Here is a 16,869-nt window from a genome sequence, read left to right as displayed (position 1 = left end):
CGGTGAACGAAACTGCGGCAGCTCCAACCACTTTACGACAACTACGCTCTTATTACAGCTGACAATGATGATGATGATGTACCGATGTAGGTTACCGCAGCAATCCCCTCACACATGGTTCCTCTTAAGAAAGTCCATCCCAGGAAGAGTTCTCATCCCCCTTTCCCATGATTGTTCCGTACTTCACCCTAAGTCGCTTTCGTTTATGCGAGGTGTTTTGTCCCATCTACACTTCTTTAGCACTCCATCGTCTAATTTATTGTTCATCGTCTTTCAGATAATACGACAGTAGTCGGACAAGTGACCCACCCAAGCTGGGGTGTTCAAATCTTCACCACATTGCTGTATATTTCAAGGCAGCTGATTCCTTTTCCCCGTTGATCGCGACCCCGCTTTTTCGTTATCATTTTCACTGTCCGGGATGCCCCACAAGATCGCCCGAACTGATGGTGATGTCGTTCAACCGACCGTACAACTTGATTTGGAAGGCTTCACTCCGTCTGAATCTGATGTAGATGGCATTGCCATGTTACTAAAACATCTGTTTCATTCGTCCCCGACAGCGAAGGAACTCGCGGACTATATAGTGGAACACAGCCACTGTGCGACTGTCGTGAGACCCTCTGAGGAATCAGGGGATGAATCGGATGAAGATACCGACGATCCAGCTATTGTCCTCTCCTTGACCACGGCTGTCAGTTTGGCTGCAGCGGAAGGTGAAAAACACAGCGTCATAAAGCAACTTCGTCAATTCCTCATGGACATCATATCCGATGCAGAGGCCTGTGCTGAAAAAGATACTTTGCTTAATTATTTTTCTCCATCCTCGCCCTCAAGGTTATTCCTTCTTCTGAACGAACGTTTCGACACTTTCCCTCTGTCCATATGTGCTGACGCCGTTGCCGGTCTTCCAGCCGAGTTGAAAGAAGCTAATCTTAATCCGACCGACCTGCTACTCTTCACTCGAGCCCATCGAGCCCACGGAGAGATTGAATACGCTTATCCAGAAGTGGAAAAGATTATCCCCTTCTCCAGTGTACATCTCGAAGTCACCAACAAATCGGCCACTGATGAAGAAGACTTCAACACGTTTTTCCTATCGATCTTACCGATGAGCCGATTTCCAGATGTACTGGAAAACTTACGCCGAGACTTGTAAATTTTTGGCATTGTTTTCTTTTGAAAGATTAACAACCTGCTTGTGGACATTCTTTTTATTGTTTTATCGGTTTTCCTGATCGAGGTCAGACGGATCCGACATTTATAGGTTCGTTTTTTCACTGTTGACTTACGTATGTAGACAACATTGCATGCTTATGCAATGAATATTATGCGTAAATACACACAGGGTCCGATAAGCTACTAATCTAATTCAACTTCCAGTACCTGCTTCAACCAGTCGATCGAGGAACCGTGACAGCGACGGTAAGATGTTGATTCCGTGCAGCCTTATTGAAAGTCGGTGGAAGTCTGCAGCCTCCAGAATTCCGCGCTGCATTTGTTGCGTCTCTTCTGTTAGGGATCGTCTGAAAGTAAATGTAAGTGAGCAATTAATTTTTTTCAACCACTTGTACTGTCCTTTCAAAATCTCGTCTTAATTTCATTGGCGAAAATACCGCAGAAGTCAAGCTTATGGGGAAAAGCATTTGAATCACCGATTCTGGAGGGCCTGTTCTGCTCTGTGGCCATGAAACCTGGCTGGTTGAGCTAAATATTGAAATGATGTAAGATATCTTATAATCGCTATGTTAAGGACGACAGATAGCTTGTTTGAAGTCCTAAATGAGCACTGGGTCATGAGTCGGCTTTTAGATAAACACAGGTAAAGCTCATGTCGGGAAAGTGTGCGGTAAGTTTGCCGCGTTCCGGGAGGGAGGGCACTTTGCTCTTCATTTTTAATCCTAGCCGTCAAAGTTTGGCGGTGGATGGGTTGCGATATTACAGAGTGAAACCACAGTAATGGAATATTCGCTCCCTCGTGGTTGTGATCATCCCCTTGCTTGTCTGTTGTTTCCATCCTGAGTGTCTCTCATTAGTGAATGTTCCAAGACCTGCCATGTGACCCTTTGTCTAAGTTTTTCACTACAAACCACTACACTTTGCGACTGGAACTTTCGTGCTCAGTCCTCTGGTGATGAAGCGGGTGATGGAATGACATCCAGATTGAACGGAAAATTACAGGCTGAAGTATAGAAGTACGAAGTGCACCTAGAAATCGATGTGAGGTCACCTGTCGAAAGCTTCCATCAGTCCTTGTGCTCAAAGGAAGCAAAGCAATCACGTGTTGGTGGCCAACAGTTCCAGCTGTGAATCTGAATCACTTCGCTCTATGAAGCACGTGTTCGTCGATCTGCAGCTGAACAGGATTCCCACTATTCGTACGACCTGTGCCATAAGAACATCGTAATTTTTCCTGGCAAACCCTCCACAGTATTGTCTAGGTTCTCCAAGGGGATCAGAGCTGTATGTCCTATCGTAGTTGAAAATGATAGCTAAGGATTGGCATCATTTAAACTTGGTAATGTTTCTGAGGCCTCTTTTTCTTGCTAGGTTTTGTTTGAGATTTTGTGACAAATCCTAGTGCCCCTGACTACGAGGGGGAAGGGAACAATTCTGGTGGAATTGTGAAGTTATCACCACCAGGGTTGATACTGATGGCCGGGTGCATTTGAAAACGAAATGAATGGCAGGCGGGGTTTTGCAAACTAACGATGATTGTCCAAACACCATCGAAAATTTTAAAGATGCCGAACTAAAGCTAATATCGAGCCTTGCTAGTTTCCAGAGTTTGCCGGAAAGTGAGCGAGTAGTCAGCATTGATCAAGGCAGCTACAACTTGAAGATGTGACGATGTTGGTATAGTTCATACGCAACCCAGTGAAAATTAAAAATAGCTTCCACCTGGCCTTGTCTGCTCCCCGCTTTAAACAAGCACTACTTCGAAGCAAGAAATAGTTCTGCTTCTATGAAATATTTTTCATAAAGAATGGGAACTTTACTCGATGAACGGGTGACTGCCCGGAATTTGTCTCCTTTGACGCGGATTACGTAGTGGAATCGGGGAACCAGTACCATCTTCCTACATAAAATTATTTCCCACTCTCCCCAATTTGTGTAAGCAGTCAAAGACCACCAGTGGATGTCGATGAAGAACGGCATTTTGGACTCTAACAAGGCACGATTTCTGAGTCGAATTCTTATGCTAGCCCCAGTTGGGGTACTTTACTTGCACCATCATTACTTGCAAAAGAGCCAACAAATCCACTATTGTCTCCAGGACTTACAGATTCTTCCGGTAGTAAAACCTTTCTGCCAGTGCGCAAAGGACACAGAATTCATCGACCGTTAATGCCTTAGAGTCTGCGTTGATTTCGAGTAAGCTGAACAGTTCTTGCGCTTGCTCTGCTTCCAGTGTGCCACCGAGGAGTCCACTGATTGCGTCTGTTAGGAACTGAAATTTAAAAGGTTGGGATTTTGCGTGATTCATCTTCTACAGGAAGTTTTATGCGTATTCTGATTTATGCAAAGTGACAAGTTTCGACAATGCGGATAACGCCGCACGTCACTGTTACGAAATCCAGTGCTGTGGTAATGGTTTCTGAACACTTACGAAAAGTTTTTATCGGCCTGGCTTTGAGCTACCTGGCTGGTACATGTGCGTTGATGCAGGAAGAACTCTATGGTTTATCGTTTGTTTCTAGCTAAGTGGAATAGTTACTACGATCATAGTCTCTCGGGCCTCCTGATTCAGGCTTCATCGCCGAAAGTCATTTAGACAAAAATGGGGAACTTTATTAACGGAAAAGTTCAACGCATTTCTCACTGGATTATCCGCTGAACTTTCCTGTCACTGATGTTCCCTTCGACGAGTTTCTGCAAATAGCGGAGTGACTTCTTCCTCACCCTCAGCAATGAGCACAGGTGCTCGGTTGTCATGTCTTTTAGTGTTCCTAATCTCTGTTATCCATTGCGTTAAGCTCCAGCCTAACCACCTGCATTGGATTCTCCTGAACTCGAGGTGTGATGTGACTCTACCTGATAAGAAGATAACGGCTAACTCATTGCTCGGGACAAGTGCGATAGTTACTGTCAGGTTTTGGCGGACCAGTCCCAGAGGACTGATAAAGGAGGCAACTAGTCTATTGGACACAACTTTATCAAACGATCTTCAAATGTTCAACACTTTCTCCTGGCAAGATAACCACACAGCGAACAGAAATAAAGAGGGCAACGGGCAACGTTCTGATCCATGAACGTCTGAGGCCTGTGTGCGCGTTTGAACTCGGTTGTATAGTTCGTAGGCTTCGAGACAGTGTAGTGATTAGTTTTTTAACGAATCGACTAATGCAACTCGTTGACCGTGCTGCTTTGGATACCGAAAACCCCACACAACAGAGATTTGAGCTCCAGATACTTCACCCTTGATCACTTTGGCCTTCGATGCCAACAAGCCGTATATATTCATTAGAGGCCCTTCCAGGTTGTTCATCTCATAATATAAAGTTTGGTGCTGACTGCCCACTGTTGGGGGGTCCTTCGAATAGGGAAGTAATCTAATCTAGAATGCAGGAATACTAAGAACATCTTCAGTTCATCACCTTGGGTGGTGATGCAACCCAAACGAACCTCTAACTTCGTCATTAATTTTGACCAGTGGTTATGGCAGTTGTATGTGGAAGAGATTTTGGTGTCTGTCACTTTGCATCATTGTCTCTTGCTAAAATGGCTGTGCCATCCCTAAGTTTTGCTGAATGAACATTGGATTCGCACCTCAGATAGTGCCCCAACCAAGTTGATAGACTAACCAGACTTGCTCTGTGACCTGTGTCATTATCATAACCACTATCGATGACCGCCAGTGCTGACTTAATTCCAGTTATGCAGTCGTTATCTTGGTTTTTGTACCTCAAAGTTTCGGGGGCATCATATAAGTCGCCTGACTCTGGTTGTCCGTCAACCGTGTTCAGCTTACTAAACCAGTTATTCGTCTGTGATAGAAAACTTATTGTGAATCTAGATGTACCACTTGTGAGATACCCACATAGACCGTCTTGAAATCACAGCGTGACTTCCACGGTAAGACAAATTCATCCTGACCTGAGCAGTCCATAAATAGTGAAGATAAGTGGATGAACATATTTGAGGCGGGAATTTGACTGGTCAAAATTCTCACTGACCCAAACGTCGTTCGAGGTGAACTGTCTCGATTTGGCCCTTGGGGATCGTCGTCTGGTTCCATTTTATTTGTGAAAACACCTATACTTTTGCTCGATGTTTAGTGGTGTTTACTGATACTTAGTAGACTGATGGCTCCGGGTAGAATCAGAACAAAGTTGGTCCCAGTCTCTAGGCTAGGCACAGACATTAAGTATGGATAGATCGGGATGATAGATCGCCGAAACTACATGGCATAAATTATATACACGTGTGGCGATCGAAAAGAAATGATACGAAGGTTTGGCACTGCCAACAACGAACTGTCAACACTAACCACTAGGGGAGGAAGATTGAAAACTTCCAGATGAACTGTTTGATGTGACAGGGCTGCACTAAGCAAATGGTTTCCAGAGTCGGAGTCGTGAGCCGAATCTTACGAGTCGTAGTGTTTTGCCCCAGATGAATTCATTTATACCAAAGAAAAATGACGACAGAAAAGTATTCATACACCCCGAACTTATGCCAATATGTCAAAATACAGGCATCTATGGGACGCTCATTAGTTGTCAATCAAATGGTTGTTGATCTGTTTGCCAACCCCATCCACTGGTTTTCGCACATTTTGTCCCCATTTGAAAATGGATCGACAGAAAAAATGAATGGCCGAATAACCAGCCAAAACCATAAGAATCAGGGCACAATAATAAACTCAGAACGAACAGAAAGATTTACAGAAAGAGGAGATAGCAGAACGACCAATCAAAAACAGTCCACAGCGCAACACAAACTGTGAATGGACCAATCAGAAAGGACACCGAGGCTACGGGATGACCTCTATTCAAAGAATCAACCGGATACGAGCAATCCAACGTGGCAAGGGTGCCAGTGAAACTACGAAAATGCTGTCCTTCAGACGGTCAGTTTCATTGTGAGATATGTTTCTCTTTAAAGACTGCATAAGCACAGGTAAGCTGGGACGACGGTCCCACCCAACTGTACGCAGAGATGTCTCCTCAACTGATGACGAAGCGTTCGCGAACCAGTTGCCAAGCTTAGCGAACAGACCAATGACCATCTGATCAACAACCAACTGGGATATCTGCTGGGTCAACTTGCGAAAGAATTTCACTGTATCTCGTGTTAATTAAGCTATTCCCACTGTAGTCTATCCTTTCTCTACATAAGTCAGTCATCAAAGTTTTGAAGTAAAACAAATAAAGATTTACTTTCTTTAGCTTGTCTAAATAGTTACGAGCGTCGACCCTACAGTTAATGATAAAAACTGTTACCAAAATGTGGACCTACTTTCTCGCAGTAGCTGGCATGAGATAACTGGTGTTGATCTAAAATTCATGGACCAAACTGCCACATATGTTCCACCCTTAAGGCCAAGGAGCAGAGGACCGAGTGTTTCCCATCCTGTGGCTGCGACTCTCAAGAAAGCTTTATTCCGAGCTACACCTGGTCCACAAACTGTCCTCTGATTTGTGATTTACTCAAACCAATAGTCTTTTGAGACTTTTCTCTTTTTGAAACTGGAACTATGGCATCAGTAACTGTTTAGAAACTATACTATGGTTGACTTAAAACTGACAGCAGCGAGATTTCCATCTGCAAATTGCAGAGCTGGTCTTCCCGTTGCAAGTAAATAAGTCGAATCAAACGGGTCGTTTAGGTGTAGTCAAGCTGCCGTGTCAGCCGTAGGAAGCCCGGGGGCTGAGTTACTACCAGGCTGTTCAAATCCAGACAGGAGTAGAGGCGGTGGGTTCGAACCATGGACCTTTTGGTCACTAATTTCACACTTTAAACACTGGGCTATCTCGGTCGCTTCAGTTGCAAATAATTCTGGTATATTGCTTTAAATTGAGGATCAGATACTGATTCTTCTCAGTGGAACTAAGTCGAGCGTCCGTTCTCCTTCTGATACAACCTTTACGGCTTCCAAAGTTTGTAGATTACCAGTTCGAGTCATCCGCTTATTCACACTTGTCCAAAAATTCATACACTACCAATGCATATCCATCGTCTGCTCTGAGCTTCTTTAAAGCTGGCAGTTTCATTGAAGTGGAACTGAAAGCGAAGCTTTTTCACCTCATGGTAAACGAAAGACTTGACAGAGCCGCTGGACAGAAAGTGTTTCACCGGCTTTCGCGAACTACACTCAGTTGCAAATCAATTTGGTTCTCACGAGAGACTCAACTGAATCTCTCGTTTATGATGTTCTTCAACTGAATGTGCTGCACACAGGTCGCCTCACGTTTCAATTGGCACGATATTCGAGATATCGCAGTATATTTTCATGAAGGAAACTACTCACAAGGTTGCTGAAAACTCTTCGACAGCCCACGACCAGTTTCGCCCTTCTTGGGGCTCATCAGATAAACGCAGTCCCCAAGTTTCTGAGTTACTTGAACCCAAATTGCACTGTTTTCGAGAAATACACTCATTTGCAAAGGAATTTGGTTTCCACGAGAGACTCAACTGAATCTCTCGTTTATGATGTTCTTCAACTGAATGTGCTGCACACAGGTCGCCTCACGTTTCAATTGGCACGATATTCGAGATATCGCAGTATATTTTCATGAAGGATGTTTAGGCTTTACACGTCCAAGCCAAAGTAGTCTAAATGTACTGACAAACACCGAGATCGGCTGACAGCCCTTATGCCCGGTTAGATGGAAATAGGTATGGGGCCACAAATATTACCTTGGAAATACTTGATTACATTTTTGTACGTCACCAAATGCACGGATTTGTAATTACCACTCTCTGATAACCGCCCTTACTGGTCTGCCAGACGTGGAAGAAAACTTGATCAGTGCAGTTGACCCACACAACTAACAATATTCTCATGCCACATCGGCCGTCGCGTGGTGCCATCAGCCGGGTCGCCTTACTTGCTGCATACAGCAGGGCGGGTAAGCGAAAACACAGAGTGCCCGTTTGATCATGATCGCTTCCAAGTTGCCCACAGATATGATCCCACGCAGGAATACCAGCACCTTTGTGAGGAGAGCCGTGAAAACCAAGCAGAGTTCCGTTCGGGTCGTGGCTGCATTTACCATATCTCTACCTCACGACAACTGCTGGAGCATCGTCACACAGAAAAACAATAATTGTTGTTCTCATGTCTGAACGTAATGTCCGGCTCGGTCGCGCTGCTTTGTGGGGATGTCTATCTTTCAATGGTGTGCCACGCATTTTCTTCACAGTCCTCCAACCATCATACTATATACCTGCGGGCGCGTTAAGGTCTGCTGGGAATACTCTCCCAACATGACCAAAAGTGGTGCCCTTCAGGCTTACTGTTTGTCACCTTTTCTCCATAACCTAATAGTGGATTAATTAAGTGAGAAACTTTTGTTGTCTTTCACCCTAATTTTGGACCTTCTTTCCTGGGAAGCCCTTAAATTCATTGAATATTTGGCCAATGTTGCGCTACTTCTTTCAGTTTCCATTCAGATAAGAAACACACCAAATAACCTAAGTGATGTTACCATGCGTTTCGAATTGCGTCTCTCACCCTCAAAGTACGAAGTGCTATTATACGACTGGGCGAGCGCGCCACTAAAACAGGCTATGGTGTCAGAACCAAGTTACTGTCTGATTTCGTTTCCCCATCCTGCTGCATTCGGGGATTAAGGCGACCCGGTCGATGGCATGATTTCTTCTTCCAGGATGGGGACCGCGTGATCCTCGCTGTGCCTGGTTGGAGACACTACAAGATATGGCTGACAATCGATGTCAGTGGCGTTCTTGTTGTCAGTTTCTGTCCAGATTGCCTGAGTGAATGTCTGGAGGTGTAGGCACCTCGGAATGATTGTGTTAAGCTAGCACTAAGTCCCTCCCCCATCCACCTTTATTCTTTTCTTTACAATAAGGCTTTCAAATAAGTCATGGCTGTACGGCAGTGAAGCATTGGTGTTGAGCACTAATGTCATGCTGTCTTTGATGATGATGATGATGCTTCTCAAGTTCAAGCTCTAGTCCTTTCGCTTCTAGCTCTGCAATGACTTTAGCTGTTCAGCTTTCAACCGTATCAGTGACATTAGGTTGATTCAAGGATAAAGTCGTTCCGGTAGACCAGCTGATGTGATCAAGACCAGGTTGACGAAGAAGTACTAGTTGAACTAACTAGGCTAATTCGAGGCTACAGTGGTCTGGATTAACGTCCTATTTGACAATGACGACCGAGATAGGGTGCTACGATCCAGTCATTGTCACACTATAAAAACCTAACTCTGATTGTGGCTTCTGTGCCTTTCTTTTTGGTCATACCAAATGGGATTTTAATTTAGAGTGCTATTTCACGCACAAACCGCGATTCAGTACCACCCAAGGGCAGTTTCCAACAGACATCAGTTATGATCAGTTATGAATCGGCCGATCGACTCATGACATATCGGTCTATTCCATCACTCAATGAAGTAACAATATCATTCTGCCTACCTGCGCTATCGGCGTGTAAGGGTAAATTGTTGGCCAATCACAAAAGCACACAGCGACTCGATTGTTTCTTTCAGCGGGGCAGTCGATATACCGCATGCACAAAACCACGATAATCACGAATGAGTCGGCCAGTAAGTGATATTTTTCACAATTAGTGGAGGATATAGAAAACTGGCGTTCCATATGCCATTTCGGGTCGTTGAGTTACTTACCTTAAGGCTTACTCGGGGTCTCCGATTCTCGTGCATTCGTCCAAATGTTCGTTGATACAGGGTCTGACGATTATTGGATATGATGCAATATTTGAGGCAGTAAGCCATCGGTGTTAAGCCTGAAATGGGAAAGTTCTTTTCAACGCGTATCACATCTGTTTAATAGACAGGCACTCTCTTAATGATGTACCCATCGAGCTATGGATAACTGTCGTTCCTCTATTTATCGATTTCTTGATGTTTCTGCCCAAACAACTGATAGCTACCTACCTGACCATTTACATAAAACAGATAACCGTGCACTGCGTTTAAACAGTCAATTCGCGCAGGCTGTGGCCGAAAAAAACGTATAACGAAGATATGAAATCCTGTCAATAACACTCAGCTGATTAGCACATTCAGCTCACCCTCTAGAGTCTGAGTACTGTCTGTTAAAACTTGGGATTTCCGCCTTTTACCTCAAGCTGTGCTCAGCATCCACCGAGGCCGCAGTGATGCCGAGTTCAACCAAATTTTTCAATGAATCTCACTACTGAAACCCAGTACAAGTAGCAATGCGTATTAAGCAGTTTGTGAAGGATTCTTGCTGCATACCGTGCTCCGAATGCACCATAGCGACAATGCGGATTAAGGTGCTCTCGCACGTTGGCAAAACCATCATTTCCAAATGACCCAACTCATCCAAGAATAGGGTGTTAATCCTCCCCACTAATTGTGAACGAGGTGAACCCTCCCCCCAAGATAAAAACAGCCCACTGGAAGAAAGTTGTTGCTTTTGGGGGTCTGCTACACATTCATGAAAAACTCCGAGGTCTGAGGCAAGCTAACCTCAATGTGTGTTATACGCAGTGCCTTTGACTTGATGATGTATAGTAAGGCAAACTACGAGAAGCATTCTTTTCTCCACTTGGAGTTTCGTCTTCCTGATCAAATAATCATAAGCCCTTGCTTAGATTCGTTTGATGAAGGCCTAAGAGATTAGCCACCCAGTTATCCCCAATATAGGAGAACTCAGAATATTGATACTGGCTTCTACCTACCCAGAGGAACGCACCAAGCTCAAATGATTGCGCTGCTTTCCAGGTATCAAACAGGCCTTCAAAACTCAAGAGGATAGCATGTAGCAGTAAGCGATCCTCCACTCACAATGGTCGAGTTGAAACCAAACTCAGAAGTAGAAACTGGCACGTTGTTTTAAAGAGCGAATAACTTGTTGGTTCAAATTCACTCCTTTTGAGAATGACAAAAGTGTCGTCTACATAACAGATCCATATCTTGGGGTTTATGTCCGGAAGTACAATTTGCTCTAGTTCTTGCATTACAACTTCTGCAATAAATCCAGAAATCCGAGATCCCATCGGTGTTCCTCGTACCTGTTTGTAGTAGTCGCCGTTGAGTTCAAAATATGTGGTCAGGCACAGGCTGAGCGATTCGCAGAGGTCTTCTTTTTCCAGCGATCCATTTGGTTTGTCATATCCGTCCAGCAGTTTGGCGAGAGTCATCTTGGCGGTGTCCATATCTACCGATGTAAACAGTGAGTTCACATCAACGGAAACCATCATTTCATCCTATTCGATCTCTATATTTCTCAGTTTCTCCAGGAATTGTCCTGCGTTGTTGACTGAGCTTTGTGACTCACTAATGAGATATTTCAACCTCCTCCACAGTTCTTTCGACAGGTTGTAGTTTGGAGTTCCCGGGAGCGATACGATTGGTCGTAGGGGTGTTGTTTCTTTATGAACTTTCGGGAGTCCATAGAAGCGGGGAATGTCCATGTCCGGAGCTCTAATTTTCCAGTACTCTTCTCGTGTGATTCTTTGGAGCTCATGGAGTTTCTCCAGTTTTCTATTGATTTTGTCCGCAAGTTTTTTGCTTTGGTCATTCCCGATGTGGCGATACGTAGTCCTGTCTTTCAGTATAGCTTTCGCTTTATTGGTGTAGTCCGATTTGTCCATGATGACTGTCAGGCGTCACTTGTCGGCCGATAGAGAGAGATCGAAGAGGATAAAATGATGGTTTCCTTTGATGTGAACTCACTGTTTACATCGGTAGATATGGACACCGCCAAGATGACTCTCGCCAAACTGCTGGACGGATATGACAAACCAAATGGATCGCTGGAAAAAGAAGACCTCTGCGAATCGCTCAGCCTGTGCCTGACCACATATTTTGAACTCAACGGCGACTACTACAAACAGGTACGAGGAACACCGATGGGATCTCGGATTTCTGGATTTATTGCAGAAGTTGTAATGCAAGAACTAGAGCAAATTGTACTTCCGGACATAAACCCCAAGATATGGATCTGTTATGTAGACGACACTTTTGTCATTCTCAAAAGGAATGAACTTGAACCAACAAGTCACCTGATCAACAGCGTTTTCCACCATATTCTCATCACTAGGTTACCAAACGGACAACTGCAGACGGAAGTCTACAGGAAGGTAACGCACACAGACCAAATTCTGAGCTACCACAGCAATCACCCCAACTGTCACAAGCAAAGCTGCATCCGGACCCTATTCAAGCGTATTGAGACGCACTGGAACACTACGGAGTCAAAAGCCAGAGAAGAGAAACACTTGTACAGAGCTTTTCAGAGAAACGTATACCCGAGAAATTTCATCTGGCGGACACTGAGAAAACCCGATTTGACCAACCCTACATCACAAGGAGAAGGCAAACGGATCACACTTCCATATATCAGGAATATTTCGGAAATGACAGCACGCTTGCTACGACAGTACAACACAACAGTGTCCCACGAACCTGCAAACACCTTACGGAGAACACTATCAAACCCTAGAGGACGATTAGACACAAAGTTGAGGACCAACGTCGTGTACAAGATCCAGTGCGGAGATTGTGACAAACACTACGTGGGACAAACAGGAAGGAAGCTTTCTGCCAGGAGATATGAACACAAACTTGCAACCAAAAGGCATGACCAATTTTCGCTCGTCTCAGTACACGAAGATCAAGATGGACGCAAGTTCAACTGGAGCACCGTTCACATATTGGCTCAAGCGAGAACAAAGAAAGAACGTGAATTCATAGAAGCATGGCACTCTACTGAAAAAGCTACCAACAAACACATCGAAATTGATCCAGTCTATCGGCCACTGCAAACAAAAGAATTACGGAACTACAGAACGCAGAGGCGGACGAAGAGAAAAGAAACAAACAATCAGGCTGAAGCAAGGAAACTACCAAAAATAGAAGACACCGTCACAACCAAGCAGAATCAAGGAAGGAAGACCACAACGAAACACAAGCCGGGAACGGACCAATTGCAAACAGACCCGGAACACCCCAAAACAGCCATCCAACAAACCAATGGAATAAGAGACACATTGGCCACAACGCAGCAAAACAAAATCACGATCGATCCTACCATGATGCAACAGAAGGCATATACCGACTAGCCAGTCACATGACAGGATATTGAATACTCCACAAAAAACTACACAAACGCAGCTAGGCAAGGAGGAAACACCCATTCAACTGCGCACTGACGATGTCTCCTCGACTGGGGACGAAACGTTTGCAAGCCAATTGCCAAGCTCGGCGAACAGATCAACTGCCATCCCATTAGCCACCAATGACCAACCGCCTATTAAAGTCTCCTTTCGGTAAGGATTCTCTTTTGCGACTGGATTATGCTTAAGGTTCCCTGTCCGGTTCAGAGGGGGTCCTCGATTACTCCTAAATTTAACACGATAAACCTACTATTAACTGCCACCTACTGAGATGTTGTAGTGTATAATCTGGTATGCTACTGCAGAGCAAAGTCAATTTTATAGACACTCAACAGGGCTGTACAACTTCCGAATGGGAATTGACAAAGATCCTCCTACAAGGTCTCGAAGACTTCTCTGCTTTACAGGGGATGCCAAACTTTTACGCGCCTGCTCACTGGACGCCTTCTGCTGACAGTTTACCAAAATGCCCGAGTAAACCCAGTAAACGCAGTCGCATACATGACCCAGAGGACACTCACCAAGCTAAGTTTACTGTATCCAGATGTAAACGCTCCACCGACTGCGACCTATTCGTCTTTTTGTTCACCATTCCCATCGGAACCTTGTTAACTTATCCTCATTTATTTGACCGAAGAAAAACTGGAAATTTTTGGTAACAAATTAGTGAATAGAATTTATGGGTAAGTAATGGTTAAAGAAGCATGTTTGGCACGTTGTTGTCTAGACGTAACCCACTACTCATGAGGCCGCTGGGAACTCCTCGACCACCATAAACGAGAGATTTTGCCGGACTCTGCTGAGTCTCCTGTCAGAACCGAATTCCTGTGCAAATGAGAGCATTTGTCGAAATATATTCATTGCACTTTTTTCCTATTATTCCCATCGTAAACTTAAGCATTCCAAACACAGCCTTTGACATTCACACACGTTTTATCGTTTGTCAACCAACTGACGTTTGGAACTTCAAATCTTACAAGTTAGGTAGTTTTTCGCCGTAGTTGAGACTGATGACTTAATGCTGGTCAACCGTTCAGCATGCAGGATGGAAACGTCTTGTTGACGAACCGTCAGGAATCATATACCCAATCGTTTTCAGAGATTCACCGGAACATGTGCTTCGGACAGTCCTATGCCTATACAGAGGGTATTGCCTGTCATTGATCGCTGCTTTTTTTATAGCGCTACAGGGAAAATGTTTAAAAAGTCCCAATTCGCCTTCCGCCCTTCTTTTGTTCTGTCAATGTGGAAGACTTAGACGCGACGTCTTGTATCACTACTCTTCTTTTTCACGTACTGTGTCATGTCCAAACCCATCGTAGCGGCAGCAGCATATGGTTCACTCTAGAAACTGATTAGACCTTATTTCAACCGACCATCTTGCCACCACTTGCTAAATCCACTCGCACGTCCAAGACAAGTCCTACGCCTCGCGGTTTGGCATGCGCTTCACACCTGCAAAGTGTAAAGTACTACAGCAAGACTGGGTGGGCTCGAAACCTGGGCTCATGCTTGTAGCCAAACCGATTGAGGTGGTAGGTAAATTTGTTTACTTGGGCCGTTGTATCAGTCCCGGTGGTCTCGCGAAAGATGATATTTCCATCCGGATTGGGAAGGCCAGGGAAGCTTTTGTGAACCTGCATCACTCGTGGCGCAGGCGTTACATCAGCTTATCCGTCAATAGTCGAGTTTACAACGTCGCGGTGTGCTCCATACTACTATACGGATCAAAAACCGGGCCGTTGGGCGTTAAGGACGTAAAAAGTCTATCAGTGTTCGACCATTGATGTACCCGAATTGCAGTACCCGAATCTGGTGGGAACACCGGATCAGCAATACTGAGGTGCGTCGAATGGTATTCGGGAGAAACAACTCACCCTCGATAGATGAACTGATCACACTGCATGGGTTACGCTGGCTTGGTCACGTGTTGCGTATGCCAGTCGACCGACTTCCCCGAAGGGTTCTTTTCGCATAACCACGTAAAGGGTGGAAGAGAGCCAGAGGCGGTCAAACAATGACTTGGCAGCGAAGCATAAAACCATTGCCGGCAAACTCAACTGCGCTAGTCATTGCCATCTTCCTGGATGGGGACCCCGATACGGGCCATATCAATGGTTAGAGACATTGTCAGACATGGCCCAGTCGCGCCCTCAATGGCGTTCATGCATCAAAGCTATTGTCTTCAATGCATAGCTTTATTCACAATCCCCCCACTTAACAGTCCACTGACAGTTCTGTACTTACGCATAAATTTATCAGCTCTCACGTCCGATGCGCAGCTACATACCCTACCTCGACAACTCACAGGTGAACAGAACTGTGGCAGCTGCAGCCACTATTCGACAAGTACGCGGTTATTACAGCTGACATTGATGATGACGATGATGGTGATGATGATGATGATGATGATGATGATGATGATGATGATGATGATGATGATGATGATGATGATGATGATGATGATGATGCATCTTAGTTTCATCTTACCTTCCAGATGTTTGAGCTCCATTGGCAGTGTGAATCGGGTGTTATATTCGCGCACGGAGTTACGATCGTGATCATTGTGTCCTAGTCGATAGCGAATTAGCTGCACGGGAGAGAAATTGACTGGTAAATTGCCTGTCATTTATGTAAAATCACTGAACCTAAACAGGATAAGTATGAGCGCATTTAAACGTAAGGTATACAGAATGTCTACGAGTGTTGTTGGCTCTCTCCAGTCTAGTAGAAAGTTCAGCGAGAACACCGGCGGCCAATACAAATAACTTTAGGAACTGGGTTCATATGTCCGGGAAACCGTCTATTCTAGTCAGACGAGAATCCCGCGATTAGATATCCTGACTATGCCCCAATCCAGTTCCATAACCCTTATCTGAAAGTCCCATCGAATTCAGCAGTTTGTTGACATGGGAGCTTCTTTTAATGAAGCACTCGGTACATTCGAAGCTGGGAGCTTTTCAGGTTGTTGTTTCATGTCAGTCGCTACTCTTATGATTATTAGTAGGATGGAGAGATTTGGAAACATTTTTGACAGAGAGTTCTGGTCCTGTAAGTGAAGGCATTCTGTGCCAAAAATCCGTCAAGAAGCACTGTACAATTCCGCAATACTGCTGTTTCATCCGTATCCGAAATCATCATCAATGTGGTTCACACAAATCATCCAAACTCGCGATCTGGTGGTTAGCAGTGGAAGACCACATCGTTTGACCCCGAGCGGCTAATTGGCACTCGGTTCTGGTTGAGTTGCGTGCTCAAGTTTTCTATTCTTCTTTCATACTGTTTTGTAGATTAAGCCATTCGACCGGGTCGTCTATTACTGAATGGAAGGCCTTATGACTAGATCTCCCCTAGTTTTCATCATTTATTGCCTGCCCTAAAAAGTGCTGACCGTTGGAGAAACTAGCGTAGCATTGAATACTTGTATACCCAAAAACCTCAGTTTATTTCTTGGATAACGCGACCAAGAGCAGCGTAGAAGGACATTTTTAAAATCCGAAAATGGACACGTCTAATTGTACCTAATTGCGAGTGTTTGTGGGGTTTTTATAAGTAATGCCGTGCTGTCTAGA

The 16,869-nt window shown here is 44.7% G+C and overlaps 2 protein-coding genes across 2 annotated transcripts; one reads left to right on the top strand and one right to left on the bottom strand.

The window, feature by feature from the left end:
• Positions 1 to 412: 412 nt before the first annotated feature.
• On the top strand, positions 413 to 1,159 carry T265_14914 (hypothetical protein; the record flags this gene model as incomplete). Its single annotated transcript, XM_009175782.1, has 1 exon — positions 413 to 1,159. One exon carries the CDS (start codon positions 422 to 424, stop codon positions 1,157 to 1,159), a length of 738 nt encoding a protein of 245 aa, XP_009174046.1.
• Positions 1,160 to 1,372: 213 nt separating this feature from the next.
• T265_09645 (hypothetical protein) lies at positions 1,373 to 11,380 on the bottom strand (the record flags this gene model as incomplete). The annotated part of the gene is made up of 3 exons (XM_009175775.1): positions 1,373 to 1,526; positions 3,285 to 3,441; positions 11,029 to 11,380. The coding sequence occupies 3 exons, from the start codon at positions 11,378 to 11,380 to the stop codon at positions 1,373 to 1,375; spliced, it is 663 nt and encodes a 220-aa protein (XP_009174039.1).
• Between the last annotated feature and the right edge of the window lie 5,489 nt (positions 11,381 to 16,869).

This window comes from Opisthorchis viverrini, assembly GCF_000715545.1.
Source record: "Opisthorchis viverrini unplaced genomic scaffold opera_v5_291, whole genome shotgun sequence".
NCBI classification, from domain to species: Eukaryota; Metazoa; Platyhelminthes; class Trematoda; order Opisthorchiida; family Opisthorchiidae; genus Opisthorchis; species Opisthorchis viverrini.
Note: the sequence above shows the minus strand (reverse complement) of the source record. Positions and strands in the feature narration are given on the sequence as shown.